The sequence below is a fragment of the Aquarana catesbeiana genome, linkage group LG12 (genome assembly GCF_042186555.1).
Source record: "Aquarana catesbeiana isolate 2022-GZ linkage group LG12, ASM4218655v1, whole genome shotgun sequence".
Taxonomy (NCBI): Eukaryota; Metazoa; Chordata; class Amphibia; order Anura; family Ranidae; genus Aquarana; species Aquarana catesbeiana.
Genome location: NC_133335.1, coordinates 47137266 through 47164911, shown reverse-complemented (window position 1 = coordinate 47164911; position 27646 = coordinate 47137266). Strand labels below are relative to the sequence as shown.

At 42.4% G+C, this 27646-nt stretch overlaps 1 protein-coding gene across 2 annotated transcripts in view; it reads left to right on the top strand.

The window, feature by feature from the left end:
* Positions 1 to 27646, top strand: part of LOC141114170 (integrin alpha-IIb-like) — a 152777-nt gene that overhangs the window by 71238 nt on the left and 53893 nt on the right. For both annotated transcript variants that reach the window (XM_073607700.1, XM_073607699.1), the window contains exons 11-14: positions 14467 to 14519; positions 15992 to 16200; positions 22038 to 22220; positions 22364 to 22409. In XM_073607700.1, coding sequence (XP_073463801.1) covers positions 14467 to 14519; positions 15992 to 16200; positions 22038 to 22220; positions 22364 to 22409 — 491 coding nt within the window. The remainder of the gene's footprint in view (positions 1 to 14466; positions 14520 to 15991; positions 16201 to 22037; positions 22221 to 22363; positions 22410 to 27646) is intronic.

The window sequence follows — 27646 nt, the reverse complement described above, 5'->3', positions numbered from 1 at the left end:
AGAGCCTTGGTGAACATCAAGAATACCAAGCATCATGAAGACCAAGGAACACAAAACTAGCAAGGTTAGGTTATAAAAAAATATTCCAAGCTTTGAACATCTCACAGAACACTGTTTAATCCATCATCCGAAAATGGAAAGAGTATGGCACAACTGCAAACCTACCAAGACGTGGCCTTCCACCTAAATGACTGGCTGGGCAAGGAGAGCATTAAGCAGAGAAGCAGCCAACAGGCCCATGGTAACTCTGTAGGAGCTGCAGAGATCCACAGCTCAGGTGGGAGAATCTGTCCACAGGACAACTATAGTCTATTAGTCATGCACTCCACAAATCTGACGTTTATGGAAGAGTGGCAAGAAGAAAGCCATTGTTGAAAGAAAGCCATAAGAAGTCCCATTTGCAGTTTGTGAGAAGCCATGTGGGACACAGCAAACATCTGGAAGAAGGTGCTCTGGTCAGATGAGACCAAAATTTAACTTTTTGCCTAAAAAGCAAAACTCTGTGTGGCAGAAAACTAACACTGCATATCACTCTGGACACACCATCCCCACCGTTAAACATGGTGGTGGCAGCTTCATGTTGTGGTGATGCAATTTTTCAGCAGGTACAGGCAAGCTGGTCAGAGGTGATGGGAAGATGGATGGAGCCAAATACAGTGCAGTCTTATGCCGCGTACACACAAGCGGACTTCTCATCGGACTGAACTCCGAAGGACTTTTCGACGGAGTTCAGACGAAACGGACTTGCCTACACACGATCCCACCAAAGTCCCACTTGTAGTGCAAAGTGGATTTTACCTTAGGAAAACAGGAGGTTATAACAGGGGTCATAGTACCTGTGTAGTGTGAGTATCTGAGTGTTGTCTGAGTAGTGTGTGTGGATCGTTAGTACTTGTGTATTGCGAGTGCACGTAGGTCTGTGAGTACCTGTGTATTGTCTTGTTGTGTACCTGTATATTGTCGTGTACCTGTGTATTGTCTTGAGTATTAGTGCCAGGAAGCTAGCTGTTAGGTAATTTGGACAGGGTAAAATCCCCAAATCCTCACTAAATTTAATAGGTACGATGCCCGGCGGGTGTGGAGAGGCGACTCTTTGTACATCTTGCCGCATGTATGCGTTCCTTGATCATCCGATCGAGGGCGAATACTGCTGTGCAAAATGTAAGCACATTGTTTCCCTGGAAGCCCAGGTTCTGAATCTGGGGAAGCAACTGTCAGCACTGAGAAGTCTCTCCATACTAAAGGTGAGCCAGGAACGTACACGGCAGGTGCCGGCAGGGGCCAGCACAGAGGCGGGTGGAGACCAAGAGGTGCAGGCACTAGCAAAGAGATGGGTGACAGTCAGGAGGGGTAGAGGGGGAAGTGCCAGAGAGACCGATCCAGGACTGGAGCATCCCAATAAGTACGCTCCATTGAGTGACATTGGTGAAACCAGTCAGGGACCAGCACTGCTGGAGATGAGGGACTCTCCTAGCTGCCAGGGGAAGAACTCCTCCAGTGAGAGTGGGGGGGCAGCAAAGGGAAAGGAAAGACAGATTCTGGTGGTAGGGGACTCAATTCTTAGAAGGACAGAGGGGGCAATCTGTAACCAAGACCTGAAGCGCCGAACAGTATGTTGTCTACCGGGCGCTCGGGTTCGGCACATCATGGATCTTGTGGACAGATTACTGGGAGGGCCTGGGGAAGACCCGGCTGTCATGGTGCACGTTGGCAGAAATGACAAAGTCAGAGGCAGATGGAGTGTCCTAAAGAACGATTTTAGGGACTTAGGAGCTAAATTGAGGAAAAGGACCTCCAAGGTAGTGTTCTCAGGAATACTACCGGTACATCGAGCCACACCAGAAAGGCAGAGGGAGATTAGGGAAGTAAACAAGTGGCTGAAGAGCTGGTGTAGTAAGGAGGGGTTTGGGTTCCTGGAGGACTGGGCCGACTTCTCAGTCGGTAACCGGTACTATAGAAGGGACAGACTGCACCTAAATGAGGAGGGTGCAGATCTGCTGGGAATGAAGATGGCCAAAAAGTTAGAGGGGTTTTTAAACTAGGCGATGGGGGGGAGGGTCCAGAGACAGTGATAGCCAGCGCGGAAGATATTCCAGAGGGTAGTATTGGGGGCATTAGTGGTAGGTTAACCAAAGCACAAAAACACAAGGTGAGTATAGTAGCAAGTCCTAGTTGCAATCTTGAAACACCCAATACGAGGACAATATGCGACCGGTCTAAACTATGTGGCATGTTCACCAATGCCAGGAGCATGGCGGACAAGATGGGTGAACTAGAGATACTGTTGTACAAGGAGGATTTGGATTTTGTGGGAATTTCAGAGACCTGGTTCAACAGCTCTCATGATTGGCTGGCAAACATTCAAGGGTATACCCTATACCGCAAGGATAGAGAGGGTAAAAAAGGGGGAGGGGTATGCCTATATATCAAGAATAATGTACAAGTGAATGTGAGAGATGACATCACTGAGGGGGCTAGGGAGGAGGTGGAATCTTTATGGGTAGAGCTCCAAAGGGATGAAGCTAAGGGGAAAATAATACTGGGAGTATGCTATAGGCCCCCTAACCTGAGGGAGGAAGTGGAGACGGATCTCCTATCACAAATTGGATTAGCAGCAAGGATGGGAAGTGTTATCATAATGGGGGATTTTAATTATCCAGACATAGACTGGGCGGAGGGAACCGCGCATTCATTTAAGGCTCGCCAGTTCCTTAGTGTCTTGAAGGACAATTTTATGGGTCAGATGGTAGACGCACCAACTAGAAATAAAACATTACTAGATCTAGTGATTACCAACAATACAGACCTGATAACAGATGTGGAAATACGGGGCAATTTAGGTAACAGCGATCACAGGTCAATTAGTTTCAGTATAAATCACACAAATAGGAAACATGAAGGGAACACAAAGACACTGAATTTCAAAAGAGCCAACTTCCCTAAACTACAAATCTTGCTAAAAGGCATAAATTGGGATAAAATATTAGGAACAAAGAATACGGAGGAGAGATGGGTTTGCTTTAAGAGCATATTAAATAAGGGCATTAGCCAATGTATCCCATTGGGTAATAAATTTAAAAGAGCGAACAAACATCCTGGATGGCTTAACTCCAATGTAAAAATGCATATAAAAGCAAAGGAGAAGGCCTTCAAAAAATACAAGGTTGAGGGATCATCCTCAGTATTCAGAATTTATAAAGAATGCAATAAGAAATGTAAGGGTGCAATTAGGATGGCTAAGATAGAACATGAAAGACACATAGCGGAGGAGAGCAAAAAAAATCCCAAGAAATTCTTTAAGTATGTAAACAGTAAAAAAGGGAGGACAGACCATATTGGCCCCATAAAGAATGAGGAAGGGCATCTGGTTACAAAGGATGGGGAGATGGCAAAGGTATTGAATTTATTCTTCTCCTCAGTCTTCACGAGTGAATCGGGGGGCTTCAGTAACCAAAACTGCAGTGTTTATCCTCATGACACAACACAGGAAGCATCTACATGGTTAACAGAGGACGGAATTAAAATTAGACTTGAGAAACTTAACATTAATAAATCACCGGGACCAGATGGCTTGCATCCGAGGGTACTTAGGGAACTCAGTCAGGTGATTGCCAGACCGTTATTCCTAATTTTTACAGACAGTCTATTGACTGGAATGGTACCAGCTGATTGGAGAAAAGCCAATGTAGCACCAATATTTAAAAAGGGCCCAAAAAACATCCCTGGGAATTACAGACCAGTTAGCCTAACATCAATAGTATGTAAACTCTTGGAGGGGATGATAAGGGACTATATACAAGATTTTAGTAATAAGAATGATATCATTAGCAGTAATCAGCATGGATTCATGAAGAATCGTTCTTGCCAAACCAATCTATTAACCTTCTATGAGGAGGTGAGTTGCCATCTAGATAAAGGAAGGCCCATAGACGTGGTGTATCTGGATTTTGCAAAAGCATTTGACACAGTTCCCCATAAACGTTTACTGTACAAAATAAGGTGCGTTGGCATGGACCATAGGGTGAGTACATGGATTGAAAACTGGCTACAAGGGCGTGTTCAGAGGGTGGTGATAAATGGGGAGTACTCAGAATGGTCAGGGGTGGGTAGTGGGGTTCCCCAGGGTTCTGTGCTGGGACCAATCCTATTTAATTTGTTCATAAACGACCTGGAGGATGGGATAAACAGTTCAATCTCTGTATTTGCAGACGATACTAAGCTAAGCAGGGCAATAACTTCTCTGCAGGATGTGGAAATCTTGCAAAAAGACCTGAACAAATTAATGGGGTGGGCGACTACATAGCAAATGAGGTTCAATGTAGAAAAATGTAAAATAATGCATTTGGGTGGCAAAAATATGAATGCAATCTATACACTGGGGGGAGAACCTCTGGGGGAATCTAGGATGGAAAAGGACCTGGGGGTCCTAGTAGATGATAGGCTCAGCAATGGCATGCAATGCCAAGCTGCTGCTAATAAAGCAAACAGAATATTGGCATGCATTAAAAGGGGGATCAAATGCAGAGATAAAACGATAATTCTCCCGCTCTACAAGACTCTGGTCCGGCCGCACCTGGAGTATGCTGTCCAGTTCTGGGCACCAGTCCTCAGGAGGGACGTACTGGAAATGGAGCGAGTACAAAGAAGGGCAACAAAGCTAATAAAGGGTCTGGAGGATCTTAGTTATGAGGAAAGGTTGCGAGCACTGAACTTATTCTCTCTGGAGAAGAGACGCTTGAGAGGGGATATGATTTCAATTTACAAATACTGTGCTGGTGACCCCACAATAGGGATAAAACTTTTTCGCAGAAGAGAGTTTAATAAGACTCGTGGCCACTCATTACAATTAGAAGAAAAGAGGTTTAACCTTAAACTACGTAGAGGGTTCTTTACTGTAAGAGCGGCAAGGATGTGGAATTCCCTTCCACAGGCGGTGGTCTCAGCGGGGAGCATTGATAGCTTCAAGAAACTATTAGATAATCACCTGAATGACCGCAATATACAGGGATATGTAATGTAATACTGACACATAATCACACACATAGGTTGGACTTGATGGACTTGTGTCTTTTTTCAACCTCACCTACTATGTAACTATGTAACTATGTAAATAACCCCCATTGAAAACACCAATTAGAGCACAACAAAAGTGTTGGAGCGTTGAGACAATAATCCACACATTCTTGATTAACAATCTTTTTAATAACAGCACAATCACATGTGCATTTAGAAATGTTTTTTAACCCTTTCATGACTAAGCCTATTTTTGAAATTTGGTGTTTACAAGTTAAAATCCGTATTTTTTGCTAGAAAATTACTTAGAACCCCCAAACATTATATATATTTTTTAGCAGAGAATCTAGAGAATAAAATGGCGATTGTTGCAATATTTTATATCACACGGTATTTGTGCAGCGGTGTTTTAAATGCAAATTTTTGGAAAAGTGACACTTTCATGAATTTTAAAAAATCCAAACAGTAAAGTTACCCCAATTTTTTTGTATAATGTGAAAGATGATGTTACGCCGAGTAAATAGATACCAAACATATCACCCTTTATAATTGCACGCACTCGTGGAATGGCGACGAACTACGGTACCTATGAATTTCCATAGGCGACGCTTTAAAAATTTTTTACGGTTACCAGGTTTGAGCTACAGGTCTAGGGCTAGAATTATTGCTCTCGCTCTGACGATCGCGGCGATACCTCACATGTGTGGTTTGAACACCATTTACATATGCGGGCGCGACTTCCGTATGCGTTTTCTTCGCTGCGCGAGCTCGCGGGGACAGGGGCACTTTAAAGATTTTTTTTTTTTTATTTATTTTATTTATTTTTGTACTTTATAAATTGTGTTTAAAAAAAATTTTTTTTTTTTTACTTTTATTGCTGTCACAAGTAATGTAAACATCCCTTGTGACAGTAATAGGTGGTGACAGGTACTCTTTATGGAGGGATCGGGGGTCTAAAAGACCCCCGATCCCTCCTTTACACTTCAAAGCATTCAGATCGCCGAAATACTTTTTTAAATTCGGCGCCATTGGCAGCCGAATAAACGGGAAGTGACGTCATGACGTCGCTTCCGCGTTTACAACGAGAAGGCTGGAACGAAGCCACTCACAGCTTCGTTCCAGCCCGCCCCCAGCCGCCCAAGGCAGCCGAATGGACACCGGGCCTCCCGATCACACGGGAGGCCCGGTAACAGCGGCGGGAGGGGGGGGATGTCCCCTCCCGCTCCTCCGGTATAACAGCCGAGCGGCTTTTAGCCGCATCGGTTGTTATACACGGGTAGCCAACGCTGTAAACAACTGTACCGGGATGATGCCTGCAGCTGCGGGCATCATCCCGGTATAACCCTGGAAAGCCGAGTATGCATATCTGCGTACGGTCGGCGGGAAGGGGTTAAAACAAACCAACATGTTTGTTGTATAACAATTTTTGGGGTCACATTAGAAAAAGTAGAAATGTCCATTTAAGATAAAACAGGCATGTTTAAAACCAACAAGAAAGACACAAATCTTAAACTTACAAAGTTCACATTTGGTAGAACTTGAAGGCAATATCAGACATGAGTATTTACAAACTGTGTTTGATATTGCGTTCAGATGGGGTGAAGTCACTCCAGGAAAAGCCAAATTTTGAAGATGCACACAAATTGCCGAATGTCAACATGTGCTACCTGCCATCATGGGGGATCAAGGGACGTGTTTTTGGGGTGCAACCCCTTCCTCACAGCTACTTTATTATTGAGGAAGGGGTTGCACCCGCAAAACGCGTGCATTGATCTCCCATGATGGCAGATAGCACATGTTGATACACTGTGTGCATCTTCAAAATTTGGCTTTTCGCAAATATGTCAAAAAATTGTAAAAATTTTTAGCTCACAAAAAACCAAAGGGATTTGGAGGGGTTATAAACTCTCCCTAAAACATCAATGATGTTCTTCATTTTTTTTGAACATCATTGATGTTTTTCAGGATATTTTCCAAGTCCCTATTACACCCCATGATCTCCCCGATCAGGATCTGTACACTTTCAGAGGTGAAATGCCCTGGATCCACAACATCACGATCACCTAAAAAAATAGAAACAAAAACATACCATGTATTATAAATCTGCCGCCATCCATCTCTTACCTGAGCCTGTGGTCGCAGACACTCACCTGTTGTGGTGACAATTTCCATCACGTCTTCTTCCTCCTGCTCTGCTTGGCTTGGGTGGATTTCCCCTTCTTCCAGAGGTGGGGGCTCTGTGGTCTCCTTGGATGAGGGGTGTCCTCCGAGTCTTTTATCCCCTATGTAAAAAAATAGGTATACTTAGCACACAGATATTTGATGGCAGAACTATAAATATGAAACATTGCTTGGAAGTGGGGTACAATTGTCTATTTTGGCAGACTTCCAAGATGTTGAAACGTTATTATCCTTTGTCAAGCTTGAATACTTACCTGTTTTGTACAAGCTTCACAGATGGAGACCCCCCTATAGTATACACTGGAGCACCTGTGTGAGCCCCCTAATAAAAAGGGTGTTCTTTTGTCCCACACTAGTGCTCCAGTGTCCAGATGTGAAAACTGCTGTTGAGTGTCCTCTCCTTACACAGAATCTAGTTTGCATTTCATTCTAGTTACAATCCCATCTACACAACCAAATTATTTTCAGACAAGTAGGCCATAAAAAATGTTTGAAAATGCATATGGCCAAAACAATTGTGTGTTCTAGGCCGAACGAACAATGTTTCATACGAACGAATAATGTGCCCATGAACATGAAAGTTGCCATTTTAAACTGTATAACAGTAAAGAAAAGCACATGGAGCAGCACGAACGTAATAAACATAAAGAATAGGAACACAGCACAACTACTTACTTTTTTGCAGCACTCTCCGGATCCTTCTGTACTGCTCATGCTCCCTTAATTTCAGGTCCGACCACCGCTTCCTGAGCTGATCTTTCGATCGTCGTACCCCAAAATTACGGTGCAGACTTTTGACCACTTTCGCCATGATCTTGGCCTTTCTGACATTGGGGTTGGGGTAAGGTCCATACTTCCCGTCAGTCGGCCTTCTTCAGGATGTCCACCATCTCCAACATCTCCCCAAAGGACATATTTGATGCCTTAAATCGTCTCCTTCTGGATCGGGACGTTTCAGGCTCCGGGCTTTCCTCCTCCTCCTCCTCCTCCTCGTTGGTGTAATTATCTGACACCTGCTGTGTCTCCGCCATGTGCTCTTCCCCCACTGCGCCGAACGAGAAGGGGCGGGGAATAGACTAGAAAGAACGTCAGGGGCGGGTGGAGTTTCACGCATGCGCAGTGTCTATAAAGCGTAACAGGCGTGCATAGCATGTATGATCTGTGAGCGGAGGAAGGAGTAACGGAGGCGCCGATCGTGATAGCGAAGGTAAGATTTAACATTGGGCCTATACTGCTTCTAGATTGAGGCCTGTATTTGCACAAGTTTAGAAGACTTTAGGCTGACATTAGAGTTTGTCTTGAGTTGTGTCTTGCAGTGAAAATGGATACCTTGAAGGATCAGGACTTTATGCCAATCTTCATAGATATGTTCAGGGAGCTGCCTTGTCTGTGGCAGATAAACCACCCTGAATATAAGAACCAAACAAAGAGGAAGGCAGCGCTGGATAATTTGATGCAATTTGTGAAGTTGGTGATCCCCACGGCAGACATCACCTTTTTGAAGGTTCTAATTGGTGGCCTGAGGAGCACTTATTTAAGGGAGCACAAGAAGGTCCAGGATTCCCAGAGATCAGGAGCAGCAGATGACATTTATGTCCCCAGGCTGTGGTACTATGACAGGCTGCATTTTCTGGCAGGTCAGACTGAACCCAGGCCAGCACTCTCCACTCTTCCTTCCACGCTTCCTTCCCCCTCAGCTGGGGCTTCTGACGCCCAACCTGGGCCTTCCAGGCAGCAACATGTGGAGGAGCCCAGATTGAGCCAGGTATAGCATTCTTCTAAATATTTCTGGTTGTCCAATCAATGATGTTAAATAGATGTTAGTTTGGAGTACTAATTTATGATTGTGATTGATGATGCAAAAACTAAAATCATGTCCCTTTTTCATACACAGGGAAGTCTCAGCCAGGAGGTGGCCGGGCCAGGTCCCTACCCTCCGCCTTCAAAGACAAAGTGGCAGGAAGAGGAGTAACCTGGAGGAGGTTACCATGGGCCTATTTTGGAAGGCTACTGAGGCCCTCAGAACACCCCACAGTGTGGAGGAGGACTTTGCTGCATAACTGCATGCAAAATGATGCAGATGGAGGAGGGCCAACGACTCCTGCGTGAGTTCTTAATTTTGGAAGCTCTAAATAAGGGGTTGAGGGGCCAACTCACATGTGCAACCCACATCTGTCACCTCACCCATAGTCCTCCTCCTCCTCCAGGTCCTCCTCCTCCTCCAGGTCCTACTTCATCCTCCTGCCACACCTCCAACACCAGAGCCACAGCCGAGAAGGAAGCGTGGAAGGAAGACCAGAGAGTGATGACCTGGGTTCAGTCTGGTCTGGCAAAATATGCAGCCTCTTGTAGTACCACAGCCTAGGAACACAGATGTCATCTGCTGCTTTCCCGATCTCTAAAACTTCTGGACCAGACTGCACTCCCTTAGATAAGGACTCCTCAGGCCACCAATTTTGCTGTCAAATAATTGATGTGTGCCCTGGGGGTCCAAGGCTTCGCCAATTTCTGCTGTTTCTCCAGTGTTGCCTCCCTCTTTGGTTCTGAGCCCTTAATAAAGGAATTTTTGTTTCAATTATAATTGCCTATGTGTGTTTTCCTTCAAAAAGGACAGTTTGTGTGTGAGGAGGCAGGTACATTTCAAAAATACAATGTGAAATTAACAAGAGACACCAACACCAAGCAATCTCCTTATGATTAAATAATACAAGATAATAATGGTGTTGTGCTAACTTGACACACAAAACACACACAAAAATATTCTGGATGTTAAATAAAAAAAAAAAAAAATAACAAGATCAGCCTTGAAAAAAATACAAACCAAAAAAAAAAAAAAATCACATCAGGCTTGAAAAAAAAAAAAAAAACACAAAACAAAATTATATAGATTTTTGGTCAGATGTGACAAATCATATATTGAGGGAATCACGATAAAAAAGAAAGAAAGAAGTTTGTGAGAAGTCTGTGTGAATATCAGCAGCAAAACTACTTAGTTCTTCCTGCATTATAAAGAAGAAGAGAGTGCGCTGTATTAAACAATTTGAAACATTGCAGCCTGACGAAAGTGCTCTATCCATTCCAAACGCTAATTTTACCAGACCGAGCTGTTCCGTCTCGGAATTTCTTCTGAACAAGAAGGAGGCTCCCATCATCTCATCTAGAGTATGGTGGTCCCATCCCTTTCAATAGAAATAGAAGTATATGCCCCCTAGTTGGGACTTTAAATGGACCACCAACTCCAAGGTTAAATAAAAATTATTCTTTAACCGCTTGCCGCCCGCCTGCTGTCATATGACGGCGAGGCAGTGCGGCTCTTGTTCTGGGAGGGTGTCATATGATGCCCTCGCCCTCCCTACCCACCAGGGGGCGCTCGCGCGCCGCCGACGGCAATCGCGCATGCCCGCTGTGTCACTGGGCACCCGATGCGCGTGCCCGGGTACAGAGCAACACAGATCGGTCTCCTCCCCTTGTGAGTCCCCACCCCCTTCAATTAGAAACATTCCCTAGGAACACAGTTAACCCCTCCATCACCCCCTAGTGTTAACCCCTTCACTGCCAGTCACATTTACACAGTAATCAATGCATTTTTATAGCACGGATTGCTGTATAAATGTGAATGGTCCCAAAAATGTGTCAAAAGTGTCCGATGTGTCTGCCACAATATCGCAGCCACAATAAAAATCGCAGATTGCCGCCATGACTAGTAAAAAAAAAAATGCTATAAATCTATCCCCTATTTTGTAGACTTTTGTGCAAACCAATCAATATACGCTTATTGCGATTTTTTTTTTTTTTTTACCATAAATTTGTAGAAGAATAAGTATCGGCCTAAAATGAGGAAAAAATTTGTTTAAAAAAAAAATTGATATTTATTATAACAAAAAGTAAAAAATATTGTGTTTTTTTTCAAACTTGTCCCTCTTCTTTTGTTTATAGCGCAAAAAATAAAAAACGCATATGTGATCAAATACCACCAAAATAATGCTCTATTTGTGGGGAAAAAAATAATAAAAATTTCATTTGGGTACAGTGTTGTATGACCGCGCAATTGTCATTCAAAGTGTGACAGCACTGAAAGCTGAAAAATGGCTTGGGCAGGAAGGGGGTTAAAATGCACTGTATTGAGTTGGTTAATATAATATATTAAAATGCAAATACAAAAGATCGCATATATGAAAAAATGCACATTATGTGCTACATAAGACAAACCAATGTATTAAGTGAAAACGCATACAATATAAATGCCCAAATGCCCGACGTGTTTCCGGTATCAGGTGTTCCAAAACCTTCTTCAGGGGCCCAGGGTTCAGAAAGTTTATTGTTCAAAATACATTCTGGTGTAGTCATTCAGTGTCAAAGATCCGTGTGAAGGACCAGTAGGTTTATATTGACACTGCACACCTCACCATTAGTGAGAATTTTGGATAATTAGTGTGTTGTCTGAGTGGGTGGTACCTGCATAGTCTCACAAAGAGTGCTCCAATTATGAGCCAATGTGAGATGAGACCAGATTGTTCATCAAAGGCACTGTTATAAAGCTGAATAGCCTAGGGACCAATGTCCCAATGTTCCACCTTAAATGAAACAAGTCTGTCCCTCCTGCATGGATGTGGAATCACGAGATTAATGCCTCTACACGGTCGGAATTGACGCGATTAGATTTTGATGTCGGAAAATTTTATAGCCTGCTCTTAAACTTTGTGTGTCGGAAAATCCGATGGAAAAAGTCCGATGGAGCACACACACGGTCGGAATTTCCGACAACACGCTCCGATCGCACATTTTCCATCGGAAAATCCGACCGTGTGTACGCGGCATTAGAATGGCCCAGTCAAAGTCCAGACCTAAATCCAATTAGGAATCTGTGGCAAGACTTGAAAATTGCTGTTCACAGACGCTCTCCATCCAATCTGACAGAGCTTGAGCTATTTTGCAAAGAAGAATGGGCAAAAATGTCACTCTCTAGATGTGCAAAACTGGTAGAGACATCCCCAAAAAGACTTGCAGCTGTAATTGCAGTGAAAGGTGGTTCTACAAAGTATTGACTCAGGGGGGATGAATATAAATACACGCCACACTTTTCAGATATTTATTTGTAAAAAAAATTAAAAACCATTTATCATTTTCATTCCACTTCACAATTCTGTAACACTTTGTGTTGGTCTATCACATAAAATCCCAGTAGAAATACATTTACGTTCTTGGTTGTAACATGACAAAATGTGGAAAGTTCAAGGGGTATGAAAACTTTTTCAAGGCACTGTCACTGTACATGGCATTGAGTCGGTCCCAAGATTTCAAAAGTTGGGCCGTTAACGGTGAAGTAAAGGCAGACGGCCCCCTGCGCTAGCTACGGGGCGTAGGTCAGGTTTCTTCCTGCCATATATTTTTCTAGGGATACCCACACTTTGGATTGAGTATGGAAGCGCCAGTTTAGTATCCTTTGTAGGACTATAGCCCTATAGTATCTCTGAGCATCCGGGAGGCTCTTGATATTTGCTTTTAATAGTTTTCTTACTTGTTCTTATTGGGTTGTTGCAGCTGTTTAGAAGGGGACTTTTTTTGTTTTTTTGTCGGTCCCTACGTGGTTGCTGTGTAGTCCACCCATTCTGCTCTCCTTGCCTCTCTAGTGGCCCGCTCACACTTTAAAACCAAGTGAAGAGAATCTTATCAACCTTACAGAGATTCTTATCCACTAAAAACTGATACAATAAAAAAAAAAAAAAATAAATTGCTGGTGGTGGATTATAAAAAACAGGGAAATCAGGGGTTTCTTTAACTACTTCAATACCAGGCACTTACACCCCCTTCTTGCCCAATTTTCAGCTTTCAGCGCTGTCGCTGTTTAAATGACAATTGCACGGTCATGCTACACTATATCCAAACAGAATTTTTATCATTTTGTTCCCACAAATAGAGCTTTCTTTTGGTGGTATTTGATAACCTCTGCGTTTTTTTATTTTCTGCTAAAAAAATTTTGACATAAAATTAAAAAAAAAAAAAAAAAAAGTTTTTCTTTTGTTATAAAATTTTGTAAATAAGTAAGTTTTCTCCTTCACTGATGGGCACTGATAAGGCGGCACTGATGGGCACTGATAAGGCGACACCAATGAGGTGGCACTGATGGGCCCTGACGGGCATTGATGATGGGCACTGATAGGCGGCACTGATATGCAGAACTGATGGGCATTGATAGGCGGCACTGATGGGCACTCATGGGTGGCACTGGTGGGCACTGATGTGCACTTATAGGCGACACTGATGGGCACTGAAAGGCTGCACTGATGGGTACTTATGGGTGGAACTGATAGGCAGCACTGCTGGGCACTGATTGGCGGCACTGCTGGGGACTGATACGTGGCACTGATAGATGGCATTGATAGGCATCACTGATGGCACTGGCAGGCATTGGGGATGGGCACTGATTGGCAGCTGCCTGGGCACTGATTGCCATTTCCCTGGTGGTCTAGGGTGGCATCCTTGGTGGTCCAGTGTGGTGGCAACCCCTGGTGGTCCTGGCGGCATCCTGGTGCTCCTGGGCAAACAATCAGTACAGACCCCACTGTCAGGAGATCTGCTGATCAGCTCTCCTCTACTCACGTCTGTCAAACGTGAGTGAGGAAAAGCCGATCAACGGCTCTTCCTGCTTACATCATCGTGATCAGCCATGATTGGACACGGCTGATCACGTGGTAAAGAGCCTCCATCAGAGGCTCTTTACCGAGATCGGTGTAGAGGTGTGTCAAACTGACACACCACCGATCGTCGCGAGAGCGGTTGTTCTGGAGGGCCGTCCACCCAGAACGAGAGGCGTGCTGCCTAGCTGTCATTTGACGGCCGGCGGGCGGGAAGTGGTTAAACCATCATTTGAGGCTGGAGCATGAGTATATTTAGATAGCCTAGCATGGTCAAGCAGTTTTAGGACCCCCTAGAAAATTAATTTCAAGAATAGAAAAAAAAAAACTTTACCCTTCAGATAGACATGGCCGTATTCCATGAGCGGCAGGGACAGAGCCAAAACTGTACAAAGTAAAAGTGATTTTGCAGGTAAGTAGCGGACATTATATACACCACACCTCCTGGGGCCATAGTGTATATGTGGCCAGATGGCCTCAGTAATGGCAGCAGTGATTTGATTTAAAAGACAGTTACATAGGAAATTACAGCTGCTTAAAAATAACAAGTTCTCTTTATTTGATTGAAACTCCCTCTTTTAATGGCACATCCAAACATATAACGTGTTATTCAGTCTTCATATTGTGTTTTCTGCAGATCGCCTCCTATTTTGGCCATTCAGTAGCTGTTACAGATATAAACGGAGATGGGTGAGTCTCATTTGTTGCAAAATACAATTTCACTTGAATGTAGAGCCATCTAGTGTTATAATCTGATTTTCTATAGATTCAGTGTCAAGAAAACCTCTCTGTTATAATACATAGTTTAAGAAATAGGCTTTCAGTAGCTTTGAGATAATAATGTGTTTTGAATTGTATTATGGTAATAATATAAAATGATTTGTTAGACAAACCCTACTTGACTTGACATTTGTGAGAACAGGGATCCAAACTCAAAGGTAATTGCTGGGTACATTTGGGTCCCGAGCCATTGGTTGAGGATTACTTTATTAGAGTATAAACTTTATTCAAATGGATGCCGAACCAAGCTTTTGGTCCTGATATATCAGTATTTTCTGTGTTGGAATTCAGACAAAAACAGGTTTAATGTTAATTTAACGGTAGCTGAGAAGGATTTGAACTTTAATGATAGCGGAGTAAGAATATATTGATACACTATATTACCAAAAGTATTGGGCTGCCTTTACACGTACATGAATTTTAATGGGTTCAATATTGAGTTGGCCCATCCTTTGCGGCTATAACAGCTTCAACTCTTCTGGGAAGGTTGTCCACAAGGTTTCGGAGTGTGTCTATGGGAATGTTTGACCATTCTTCCAGAAGCACATTTGTGAGGTGAGGCACTGATGTGGACGAGAAGGCCTGGCTCGTAGTTTCCGCTTTAGTTCATCCCAAAGGTGTTCTATCAGGTTGAGGTCAGGTCAAGTTCCTGCACCCCAAACTCGCTCATCCATGTCTTTATGGACCTTGCTTTGTGCACTGGTGCGCAATCATGTTGGAACAGGAATGGCCAACCCCAAACTGTTTCCACAAATTTGGGAGCATGAAATTGTCCAAAATGTCTTGGTATGCTGATGCCTTAAGAGTTCCCATGACTGGAAATAAGGGGACAAGCCCAACCCCTGAAAAAAAGCGCCACACCATAATCCCCCCTCCACCAAATGAATTGGACCAGTGCATAAAGCAAGGTCCATAAAGACATGGATGAGTGAGTTTGGGGTGGGGGAACTTGACTGGCCTGCACAGAGTCCTGACCTCTGATAGAACAAAAAAAGAACAGAACCTGATAGAACCTGATAGAACACCTTTGGGATGAATTTGAGCGCAGACTGCAAGCCAGGCCTTCTCTCCAACCTCAGTACCTGACCTCACAAATGCGCTTCTGCAAGAATGGTCAAACATTCCCATAGACACACTCCTAAACCTTGTGGACAGCCTTCTCAGAAGAGTTGAAGCTGTTATAACAGCAAAGGGTGGGCCAACTCGATATTGAACCCTACGGATGAAGACTGGGATGCCATTAAAGTTCATGTGCGTGTAAAAGCAGGTGACTCAATACTTTTGGCAATATAGTGTATAGCTGATCTTTGATCTCAGAATGACAGCTACTGTACAAAAGCTCTTCTCCCTTGTTAACGTCTATTCTATATGTTTACTTGCAGGCTTGATGATCTACTGGTGGGAGCTCCCCTTTTCATGGAGCGCAAGTCAGGTGGAAAGTTCCTGGAAGTTGGGCAAGTCTACATATATCTGCAGAAGAGCCCCAGGATTATGAACAGGAACCCTCAGATTCTCAGGGGGAATCGTGTGTATGGACGTTTTGGTGCATCCATTGCTCCTCTAGGAGACCTGGATCAAGATGGTTACAATGGTATTAAGCAACACTTATTTGTGTGTAATCTCAAAAAAAAAACCAACACTTTATTCTAAGATAATAATAAAGCTAGATTGGAAAGAGACACATGTCCATTAAATCCAACCATAAGAAAATATAAATCTTTAGATATAAAATAAAAGCTTGCATCCTAATCCCCAACCATTAGTTAAACCAGAAGAAGAAAAAATAAAAAATCCTTTATATTCCTTTAAAGGAGCTTGACGTCCTTTTAAGGGTTGGTCCATATTGAACATTTTTGGCAAATTTAGAAATCTAGTGTTTAGTTGACTAACCTCAGTCGTCTTATATCTAAATCAATGATAATCTCTGCTTCATTCTTCATAATTATTTAAAGGTCAAATAAATATGCAGAAGGAGAGTAGGACACCTTGTGAAGGCTGTGGTGGTGGCTGGAGCTTGAAATCCACTCCATAATTATATAGTGATATAAGAAGCTACAATTAGTTCAGTTTGGAAGAAATGGAAAATTGTGCTGGGAGTCTAGGGTTATCCTATTGCTAAAGGAGTTATGGTATCCAGGACAAAGTATCTGGATTCTGGGCTGGCAGCTTCTCCACGCCAGTGGGGTTTCCATTGTTTCTTTGGTTTGCAACTTGAGTCAATCTAAGACTGAAGCACCACCCTAGATGTTAAATGTTTAGATATTGAATTAATAACCACTTCAGCCCTGGAAGATTTTACCCCCTTCCTGACCAGAGCACTTTTTACAATTTGGCACTGCATCGTTTTAACTGGTAACTGCACGGTAATGCAATGCTGTACCCAAACGAAATGTGCGTCCTTTTTTTCCCACAAATAGAGCTTTCTTTTGGTGGTATTTGATCACCTCTGCGGTTTTAATTTTTTGCGATATAAACTAAAAAAGACTGAAAATTTTGAAAAAAAAGAATAATAAGAATAAAAAAAATACAATAAACCCAATTTTAGTCATACATTTAGGCCGAAATGCATTCAGCCACATGTCTCGGGGTCTTGGGTAAAAAAAAATTCAATAAGCGTAAATTTATTGGTTTGCGCAAAAGTTATAGCATCTACAAACTAGGGTACATTTTCTGGAATGTACGCAGCTTTTAGTTTTTGACTGCCTATCTCATTTCTTCAGGTGCTATAATAGCAGGGCAGTACAAAACCCCCCAAATTACCCCATTTTGGAAAGTAGACACCCCAAGGAATTTGCTGAAAAGCATGTTTAGCGCATTGAAAATTATAATTTTTTGCCACAAGTGATTGAAAAATGACAAAAAAAAAAAAAATTACACAAAGTTGTCACTGAAATTATATATTGCTCATGGGCATATGTGAAATTACACCCCAAAATGCATTCTGCTGCTTCTCCTGAGTACAGGGATACCTATCACAGTTTCAGAGGCCATGATATGCCAAGATAGCACAACCCCCCCCCCCCCCCCAAATGACCCCATTTTGCAAAGTAGACACCCCAAGCTATTTGCTGTGAGGCATATTGAGTCCCTGGAATATTTTTTATTTTGCCACAAGTTTCAGGAAAATTACAGATTTATTTTATTTTTTCCACAAAGTTGCCACTATATAATATTTAGGTATTTGCTAAGAGGCATGGTGAGTATTTTGCAGATCTCGCTTTTTGTCACAAAGTTTTGAAAATTGAAAAAAGAAAAAAATATATATTTTTTTCTTTCTTTATTTTCAAAAACAAATGAGAGCTGCAAAATACTCACCATGCCTCTTAGCAAATACCTTGGGGTGTCCAATTTCCAAAATGGGGTCATTTGGGGGGGGGGTGGTGCTATCTTGACATTTCAGGGCCTCCAAAACTGTGATGGGTAGTGAGGAGTAAAATCATAATTTCACGCCCTTAGAAATCCTGAATTAGTTGATTGGGGTCCGGGGGATTAGTTTTCGGGGTCCTGTACACGGCTAGGCTCCCAAAAAGTCCCACACATGTGGTATCCCCATACTCAGGAGAAGCAGCAGAATGTATTTTGGGGAGTAATTCTACATATACCCATGTCATGTGTGAGCGATATATAATTTAGTGACAACTTTTGTAAAAAAAAATTGTCATTTTCCTGAAACTTGTGGCAAAATATAAAATATTCCATGGACTCGACATGCCTCTCAGCAAATAGCTTGGGGTGTCTACTTTCCAAAATTGGGTAATTTGGAGGGGTTTTGAACTGTTATTTTATGCACAACATTAGAAGCTTATGCCACACATCACTCACTCTTCTAACCACTTGAAGACAAAGCCCTGTATGACATTTTTTGTTGACATGAAAAAATATTTTTTTTTGCTAGAAAATTACTTTGAATCCCCAAACAATGTATATTTTTTTAAAAGAAAAGGCCCCACAGATTAAAATGGCGGGCATTGCAATTTTTTTTTCACACAGTATTTGCGCAGTGATTTTTCAAATGCAAGTTTTTGGGAAAAAAAAACACTTTTTTTCATTTTAATGCACTAAAACACACTATATTGCCCAAATGTTTGGTAAAATGTAAAAGATGATCTTATGACGAGTACATAGATACCAAACATTACATGCTTTAAAATTGCGCACAACCGTGCAGTGGCGACAATCTACATACATTTTTAAAAGCCTTTACAGGTTACCACTTTAGATTTACAGAGGAGGTCTACTGCTAAAATTACTGCTCTCGATCTGACATTTGCGGTGATACCTCACATGCATAGTGCAATTGCTGTTTACATATGACACGAGATCGACGCTTGCGTTCACCTTTGCGCGCAAGCATGGGGGAACAGGGGTGCTTTTTTTTTTTTTTATTATTATTATTTATTTTTTTTTTTATTATTATTATTTATTTTGCTTTTTTTATTATTTTATTTTTACACTGTTCCTTAAATGTTTTATTTTTTCTATCATTTTTATTGTTATCACAGGGAATGTAAATATCCCCAATAAGTAATGACAGGTACTCTTTAAAAAAAAAAAAATTGGGGTCTATTAGACTCTAGATCTCTCCTCTACCCTCAAAGCATCTGACCACACCAAGATCGGTGTGATCAGATGCTTTTCCAATGATCAGATGCTTTCCCAATGGCGATGTTTATATCCGGCGAAACCAAAGTCATGAAATGCTCATAGCTTCTGGTTTCGTAGGCCATAGAGATGATTGGAGCCATTCTGGTCTTTCGATCAGCTCTATGGTCAGTTGGCGGAACCACCAGCTGCATTCTCAGGTTCCCCATTGGGACAGGAGAGCCCGAAAAAACCATGGAAGATGGCGCGGGATGTTCTCTCCCACTGCTTGTGAAAGCAGTCTAGCGGCTAATTAGCCGCTAGGATTGCTTTTACATGAAACCCGTCCGCTGGATGAAAAGAACGATACCAAGATGATACCTAAACCTGCAGGCATCATTCTGGTATAACCACTCAAAGTCCAGCAACATACCAGTACTTTGCTGGTCCCTGTTGGGCATATATTGTAATGTTCTTTTTTTTATGCAGCCTGTGGGCTGAACGAAAAAAGAGATTGATTGTTGGGTATGCCCACCATTAGAATACCCCATCCACCCACTTCTGTTTTGGGGATACATGCACCATTTTTTTTTTTAACTATGGTGGTGAAATCACCTCCTACAGTGCTGGAGTCGCTGATATACGTATCGTGAGAGCAAACGCTGTTGCTGTCAAGATAATTAAATCAGTGCTGCAGCTGAATGGTGTACCTGAAAAGCAAACAATGGTAACAATAAAACATTAACTCAATAAAACAACAACAATCTGTGCCAAAAAAAGATAAAAAAATATATGCCGAAGCATGGGGGCAATCCGCCCCTAATATTAGGGGCAAATCGCCCCTCCACCCCTGCCCCCATGTTTCGGAATATACTCTTTTTTTTTTACTGTGGTGGTGAAATCACCTCCTACAGCGCTGGAGTCGCTGATTTACATATCATGAGAGCAAACGCTGTTGCTGTCAAGATAAATAAATCAGTGCTGCAGCTGAATGGCGTACTTGAAAATAAAATAATGGTTATCAATAATAAATTGTGTAATGTTGTCCACTTACAAGTGGTACCCCTTTCCGAATAAGGGTGACAGCAAGTTCCAAACAATCTTGCCAGTGCTCCCTATGTAGTCTGCGCAGTTCTTGGGCTCCACGTGACTTTCTTTTCCCTCGCAAACCATAATACTATATGTATTGCCTGTTACCCTGTCACAGAGCTTATACGTCTTGACCCCATATATGGCACGCTTGCTGGGAATATACTGTTTGAAAAACAAGCGGGCAGAAAATTTAATTAGGGACTCATCAACGCAGACAACTTGATCAGGAGTAAACAAGGCTGCAAACAGTTGGTTGAAGTGGTTTACGAGGGGCCGAATTTTGTGGAGCCGATCGTATTCAGGGTCATGACAGGGGATGACTGCGTTCATTGTCATTAAAATGCATGAACCGCAAGATCTGCTCGTATCTAGCCCTGGTCATGGATGCAGAGAACACGGGCATATGGTGAATTGGGTCAGTGGACCAATATGACCGCAACTCACTTTTTTTAGTTATGCCCATGAGGAGGGATAGGCCCAGAAAGTTCTTCAATTTGGAAACCGTAATAGGTTTCCAAACCCCTTCATGGTTCAACTGGGGATTAGCGGCGATGAATTGACCAGCATACAAATTGCTTTGGTCAACAATAGATCTATAGAGATCTTCCGTGAAAAACAGTGAATAAACTAGGCCGCTGGTGCTTGCCAGTTCACCAGAAGGATGAGCGGCACTAGTACTGGCTCTCTGCTCCATACGAGAGCCTTGCGGTTCTTGCACCTCAACAACAGAAGAAAAATGGGGTCGGGTACGCCTGACCTTAGCAGGGACTACTACTCCATCGTAACATTCTTTTTAACCACATTTTGAATTATGGTTCTTTTAATTCGGCTGCTTTAGATATTCTTTTTAAAGGAATTTTAAACATGAAAATTATAATTATACTACAATAATATTTACATAATAAAATATTATAAATTATATTTTATTTTTATCTTATATATTATTTATTTGTATCTTTAGTAGATGAAGGGGGTGTTTTCTGACCCCCAAAATGCTTTAGCTCTGTGCTGAATTCTCTGATAAATCCAGGGATTTTTTTCTCAGAGAATAGGTGCAGGAACTCAACCATGCCCACCACACATATATACCTGCCAAATGGCATCAAATAGTAGCTCTTTCCTTTGCATACCCCCTCCTTTCACTGCCCTCATCTTCTCCCCCTCCTTAAAAGCTTCACCATCTGTCATATGTCTTACCTTTGTTACAATATTAACCTGAAACACCTATCCGGCTGTAGTACCTCCCAGCATACTATACTATACTACAGTCACATGCAAGGGAGATCATGCAGTAGGAGCATCAACTGGTCGCCAGGGAAAAAATGGAGACCACGGAGGGTGCAGCCTACAACACACCCTCTCCTGCCTATGACTGCACTGAAGCCTGGGCACCTGTTCTGTATCTCCCTTGTCCCTATCAGGTACTCAGTGGGATCTGTGCAGGAGATCTGACCTGTGGGAGCTACTGGGAGATAAGCTATCACTTGTAAACGCAGAAGCTAGACTTCAATGTTACCAAGTGATAGTGGTGAGCAGGGAGCAGAAGACCTGAGCCAGAGGTGGTGGAACTGAGTTCCCCCTAGTTCCTGCTGAAAAAAAGCCCTGGATAAATCCATATCCATATCTGGAAATTTAACTTCCAGTATTGCGAATTCAATCTTAGAATATTCAGGTGGTTCAGTATGTCACTGCCATTTCCTCAATCCTGAAATATTACATTTGGTTCTGTCCTCTGAAATTATTTTTCTTCTCTAGATGTGGCTGTAGGCTCTCCTTTTGGAGGTCAATCTGGAGCTGGCTGTGTTTACATTTACAAGGGTGAAAAGTCAGGGTTGTCGACACATCCATCACAGATCTTGGAGAGCCCCCAAGTGGCACCATCCAGTTTTGGCTTTTCATTGAGAGGAGGGGAAGACATTGATCAAAATGGATATCCAGGTAATGAACTAAATGCAACCATATAACTCCCAATGGAATTTCAGAGAACCTACCAGCCTTTTTTACTATTCAGTGTCATGCATCCAAGTACTGTGCTCCCCCTTTCTCCATCACCACTAAAAACTGAACTCTTTGCCTTGCAGATCTGGTAGTTGGAGCCTTTGAAGCCGACACAGTCTATGTCTTCAGGTAAGAGATTTTACATAGATTTCCTTGTACAAAAAGGAAACATGGGATTTTCATAGGATATATTGTGAGCCATTTAGGGATTTTTTGCATACCTGGAAGTGGCCCCCACTCCCTGTGCTTCCTTCAAAAATAATATATCGTGTTCTAGATATAAATAATTATGAGATCACAAAATGTAAATAACCTCATCAATGCATCTTCCTTTTTTAAAAACCTGTTTTTTATGTATAATTTGTGATTATGGTACACTGAGGTCGCCATATTATTTTTTTTACTTTATTTTTATTTACAATTTAACCTTTTTTTAAGATCCTGTACAGTACTGTGCAAACGTTTTAGACACTTGTGAAAAATGTTGCAAATGTGAAGATGCTCTCAAAAATATGCAATTAGCCTTGGTTCACACCAGAGGCGGCACGACTTGCAGGTCGCCTCACCGAGGCGACTTGCACACGACTGCCCGGGCGACTTGCAAAACGACTTCTGTATAGAAGTCTATGCAAGTCGCCCCCAAAGTCGTACAGGAACCTTTTTCTAAGTCGGAGCGACTTGCGTCGCTCCCCTTAGAATGGTTCCATAGCACAGAACGGGAGGTGACTTGTCAGGCGACTAGGTCGCCTGACAAGTCGTCCCTGTGTGAACTGAGCCTAAATATATATTTTTTAGTCAATTAACCTACAAAAAAAAAGGATTAAACAGAAAAACCTAGTTCAAATCAATATTTGGTGTTATTACCCTTTACCTTTAAAACAGCATCAGTTCTCCTAGGTAGAGTTGCACACAGTTCTTTAAGGTATTTAGCAGGTAGGTTGTTCCAAACATCTAGCAAAACCATTGCCAGTTCTTAGATTTAGCCTGTCTCTGTTGCTTCTGTCTCTTCATCTAATCTCAGAGAGATTCAATGGTATCGAGAATAGGGCTCTGCGGCGACCATATCATCTCTTTCCTGACTCTTCGCTCTTCTTTTCACTAAATATAGTTCTTATTTATTAATATTATACAGTATTTTTATAGTGTCAACAGTTTGCACAGCGCTTTACAATATGAGGGCAGATAGTACAGTTACAATACAATTCAATACAGGAGGAATCAGAGGGCCCTGCTCGTTAGAGCTTACAATCTAGAGATTGATTTTGGCTGTATGTTTTGGGGTCATTGTCCTGCTTCAGAATAAATTTGGGACTGATGCAACGCCTTTATTATGGTAGTACATGATGGACAAATATCTGCTGGTGCATTTCAGCATTGAGGAGAGCGAGCAACAGTAAAGCATGTTGGAGGTTCCTTGCAAGTTTGAGGCTTCATTTCTGCCAATGGAGTTGGAGATTTGGTCAGGATCAACGGTGTCCTCAAAGCTGAGGAATACAGGCAGATAATTATCCACCATGCCATACCATTAGGGAGGCATCTGATTGGCCCCAAATGTATTTTTCAGCAGGACAATGACCCCAAACATGCAGCCAATGTCATTAAAAACTATCTTCAAAGTAAGGAAGAACACAGAGTCCTGGAAGTGATGGTTTGGCCCCACAGAGCCGTGATCTCACCATCATCAAGTATGTCTGTGGTTACAGTGCCTAGAAAATGTATTTATACCCCTTGAAATTTTCCACATTTTGTCATGTTACAACCAAAAACGTAAATGTATTTTATTGGGATTTTTTGTAATAGACCAACACAAAGTGGCACATAATTGTGAAGCAGAAGGAAAATGATAAATGGTTTCCAAACTTTAGAATTAAATATGTGAAAAGCGTGGTGTGCATTTGTATTCAGCCCCCTGAGAGTCAATACTTTGTAGAACCACCTTTCACTGCAATTACAGCTACAAGTCTTTTTGGGGACATTTTTGCCCATTCTTCTTCGCCAAAAAATCTCAAGCTCTGTCAGATTGGATGGAGAACAGCAAGTCTTGCCACAGATTCTCAATTGGATTTAGGTCTGGACTTTTTACTGGGCTATTCTAACACATGAAAATGCTTTAATATAAACCAGTGGTCTCCAAACTGCGGCCCGAGGGCCAGATGTGGCCCTTTGCTTGCTTTTACCTGGTCCTTGGGGCATTATTCCCCCCACTGTCAGCAACCAATGATGGGACTATTTCTCCAATCGATACCAATGATGGGGCACTATTCCTCACACTGACACCAACGATGGGGCAATATTACTACCACTGACACCAATGATGGAGCACTATTCCTCCCATTGATTCCAATAATTGTGCACTATATCTCCCGTTGATACCAATGATGGGGCACTATTAATCCTATTGACACCAACGATGGGGCACTATTATTAGCACTGACACCAATGATGGGGCACTATTCATCCCATTGATTCCAATGATGGGGCACTATTAATCCTATTGATACCAACGACGGGGCACTATTATTAGCACTGACATCAATGATGGGGCACTATTCCTCCCATTGATTCCAATAACTGTGCACTATACCTCCCATTGATACCAACGATGGGGCACTATTAATCCTATTGATGCCATCGATGGGGCACTATTACTAGAACTGACACCAATTATGGGGCACTATTCCCCCATTGATACCACCGATGGTTTGCTATTAATTCCATTGATACCAATGACGGGGCACTATTACTACTACTGATACCAATGATGGAGCACTATTCCTCCCATTGATACCAACGATGGACACTATTGCTACCACTGATAGTATAATGAGGCACTATTCCTCCCACTGATACCAATGATGGGGCACTATTACTCCCCCTAATACCAATCATTGGGAATTGTTTACTCCCACCTGCCAGACGCCAGGACATTTTCTACTCCCACCTGCCACAGTCCGGCCCTCCTAAAGTTTGAAGGACAGTAAACTGGACCTTTGTTTAAAAAGTTTGGAGCCCCCTGATCTAAACCATTCCATTGTAGCTCTGGCTGTATGTTTAGGGTCATTGTCCTGCTGGAAGGTGATCCTCCGCCCCAGTCTCAAGTCTTCGGCAGACTCTAACGGGTTTTCTTCTAAGATTGTCCTGTATTTGGCTCCATCCATCTTTCCATCAACTCTGACCAGCTTCCCTGTCCCTGCTGAAGAAAAGCATCCCCACAACATGATGCTGCCACCACCATGTTTCACAGTGGGGATGGTGTGTTCAGGGTGATATGCAGTGTTAGTTTTCTGCCACATATAAAGTTTTGCTTTTGGGCCAAAAAGTTCAATTTTGGTCTCTTTTGACCAGAGCACCTTCTTCCACATGTTTGCTGTGTCCCACATGTTTGCTGTTTGCTGTGGACAGGTTCTCTCACCTGAGCTGTGGATCTCTGCAGCTCCTCCAGAGTTACCATGGGACTCTTGGCTGCTTCTCTGATTAATGTTCTCCTTGCCCAACCTGTCAGTTTAGGTGAACGGCCATGTCTTGGTAGGTTTGCAGTTGTGCCATATTCTTTCCATTTTCGGATGATGGATTGAACAGTGCTCCGTGAGATGTTCAAAGCTTGGGATATTTTTTTATAACCTAACCCTGCTTTAAACTTATCCAAAACTTTATCCCTGACCTGTCTGGTGTGTTCCTTGGCCTTCGTGATGCTGTTTGTTTACTAAGGTTCTCTCAGGGCTTCACAGAACAGCTGTATTTATACTGAGATTAAATTACACACAGATGGACTGTTTACCAATTAGGTGACTTCTGAAGGCAATTGGTTTCACTAGATTTTAGTTAGGGTAAAGGGGGCTGAATACAAATGCACGCTGCATTTTTCAGATATTTATTTGTAAAAAAATTTGAAAAACATTTATCATTTTCCTTCCACTTCACAATTATGTGCCACATTGTGTTGGTCTATCACATAAAATCCCAATAAAATACATTTACGTTTTTGATTGTAACATTACAAAATGTGGAAAATTTCAAGGGTTATGCATACTTTTTTAAGGCACTGTAGTTCTCCAAGATGTTTGGAACAACCTACCTGCTGAGTTACCGTATATACTCGAGTATAAGTCGAGTTTTTCAGCACATTTTTTTGTGCTGAAAGTGCCTCCCTCGACTTATACTCGAGTCAAGCACTTTTCTGCAGCAAAAAATTTCATTTTCCGAACCAAATTTGAGGCCCCGTATCTCAGGGCCACTTGGTGCTAAGAACCCCAAATTCGGTGTGCAAACACAGTAGACATAACATATCCAAAGCTGGGGTTCCTAGCACTAAGTGGCCCTGAGATACGGGGGCCCCAAAATTGGTTCGGAAAATGTCATTCTCTGCTGCAGAAAAGTACTTGACATTTTCTGAACCGATTTTGGGGCCCCATATCTCATGGCCACTTGGTGCTAGGAACCCCAAATTTGGTGTGCAAACACAGTGGACCTGGTACCATAACATATCCAAAGCTGGGGTACCTAGCTCCAAGTGGCCCTGAGATACAGGGCCCCAAAATCGGTTCAGAAAATGTCATTCTCTGCTGCCGAAAAGTGCTTGACATTTTCTGAACCGACTTTGGGGCCCCGTATCTCAGGGCCACTTGGTGCTAGAAATCCCAGCTTTGGATATTTTATGGTGCTAGTTCCACTGGGTTTGCACACCAAAAGCGGGGAACCTAGCACTAAGTGGCCCCGAGATACGGGGCCCCAAAGTCGGTCAACTGTGTCCATCTGCAGCAATGTCATTTCGGGACACTTTGGGTTCAGAGACCCCAAATTTTGGCTGCAGCTAGGGGGCATCTGGGAACACTTAACTACCGAGTTTGAAGTTCGGGGGACCTATGGCTGCAAATGGGCACAGTGAGGCATGCAAATGGGCACAGTGAGGCTGCAAATGGGCATTGTTGACCCTCTTTTCCACTTACAGTAGCTGTGCATTTCTCACCTCGTCTTATACTCGGGTCAATAAGTTTTTCCCATTTTTTTGTGGTAAATTAGGGCCTCCACTTATACTCGGAACGACTTATACTCGAGTATATACGGTACTTCAAAAACTGTGTGACTAGAGGAATTGATGCTGGTTTAAACCAAAGGGTAGTCACACCAAATATTGATTTGGTTTAGATTTTTCTTCTGTGCTTCTCACTTTGCATTTTGTAAATTGATAAAAATAAAAATATATATTGGAAAGTATTCTTACTTTACAGCATTTCTTTGCACCTGCCTAAAACTTTTGCACAGTACTGTATGTGTACCGTACAGTATATATGTTATTTTAAAGAGAACATTGTAGAAAGGTAAAATGATTTTGATGCTATACTCTCCTTCTTTGATCCTAATTTTTT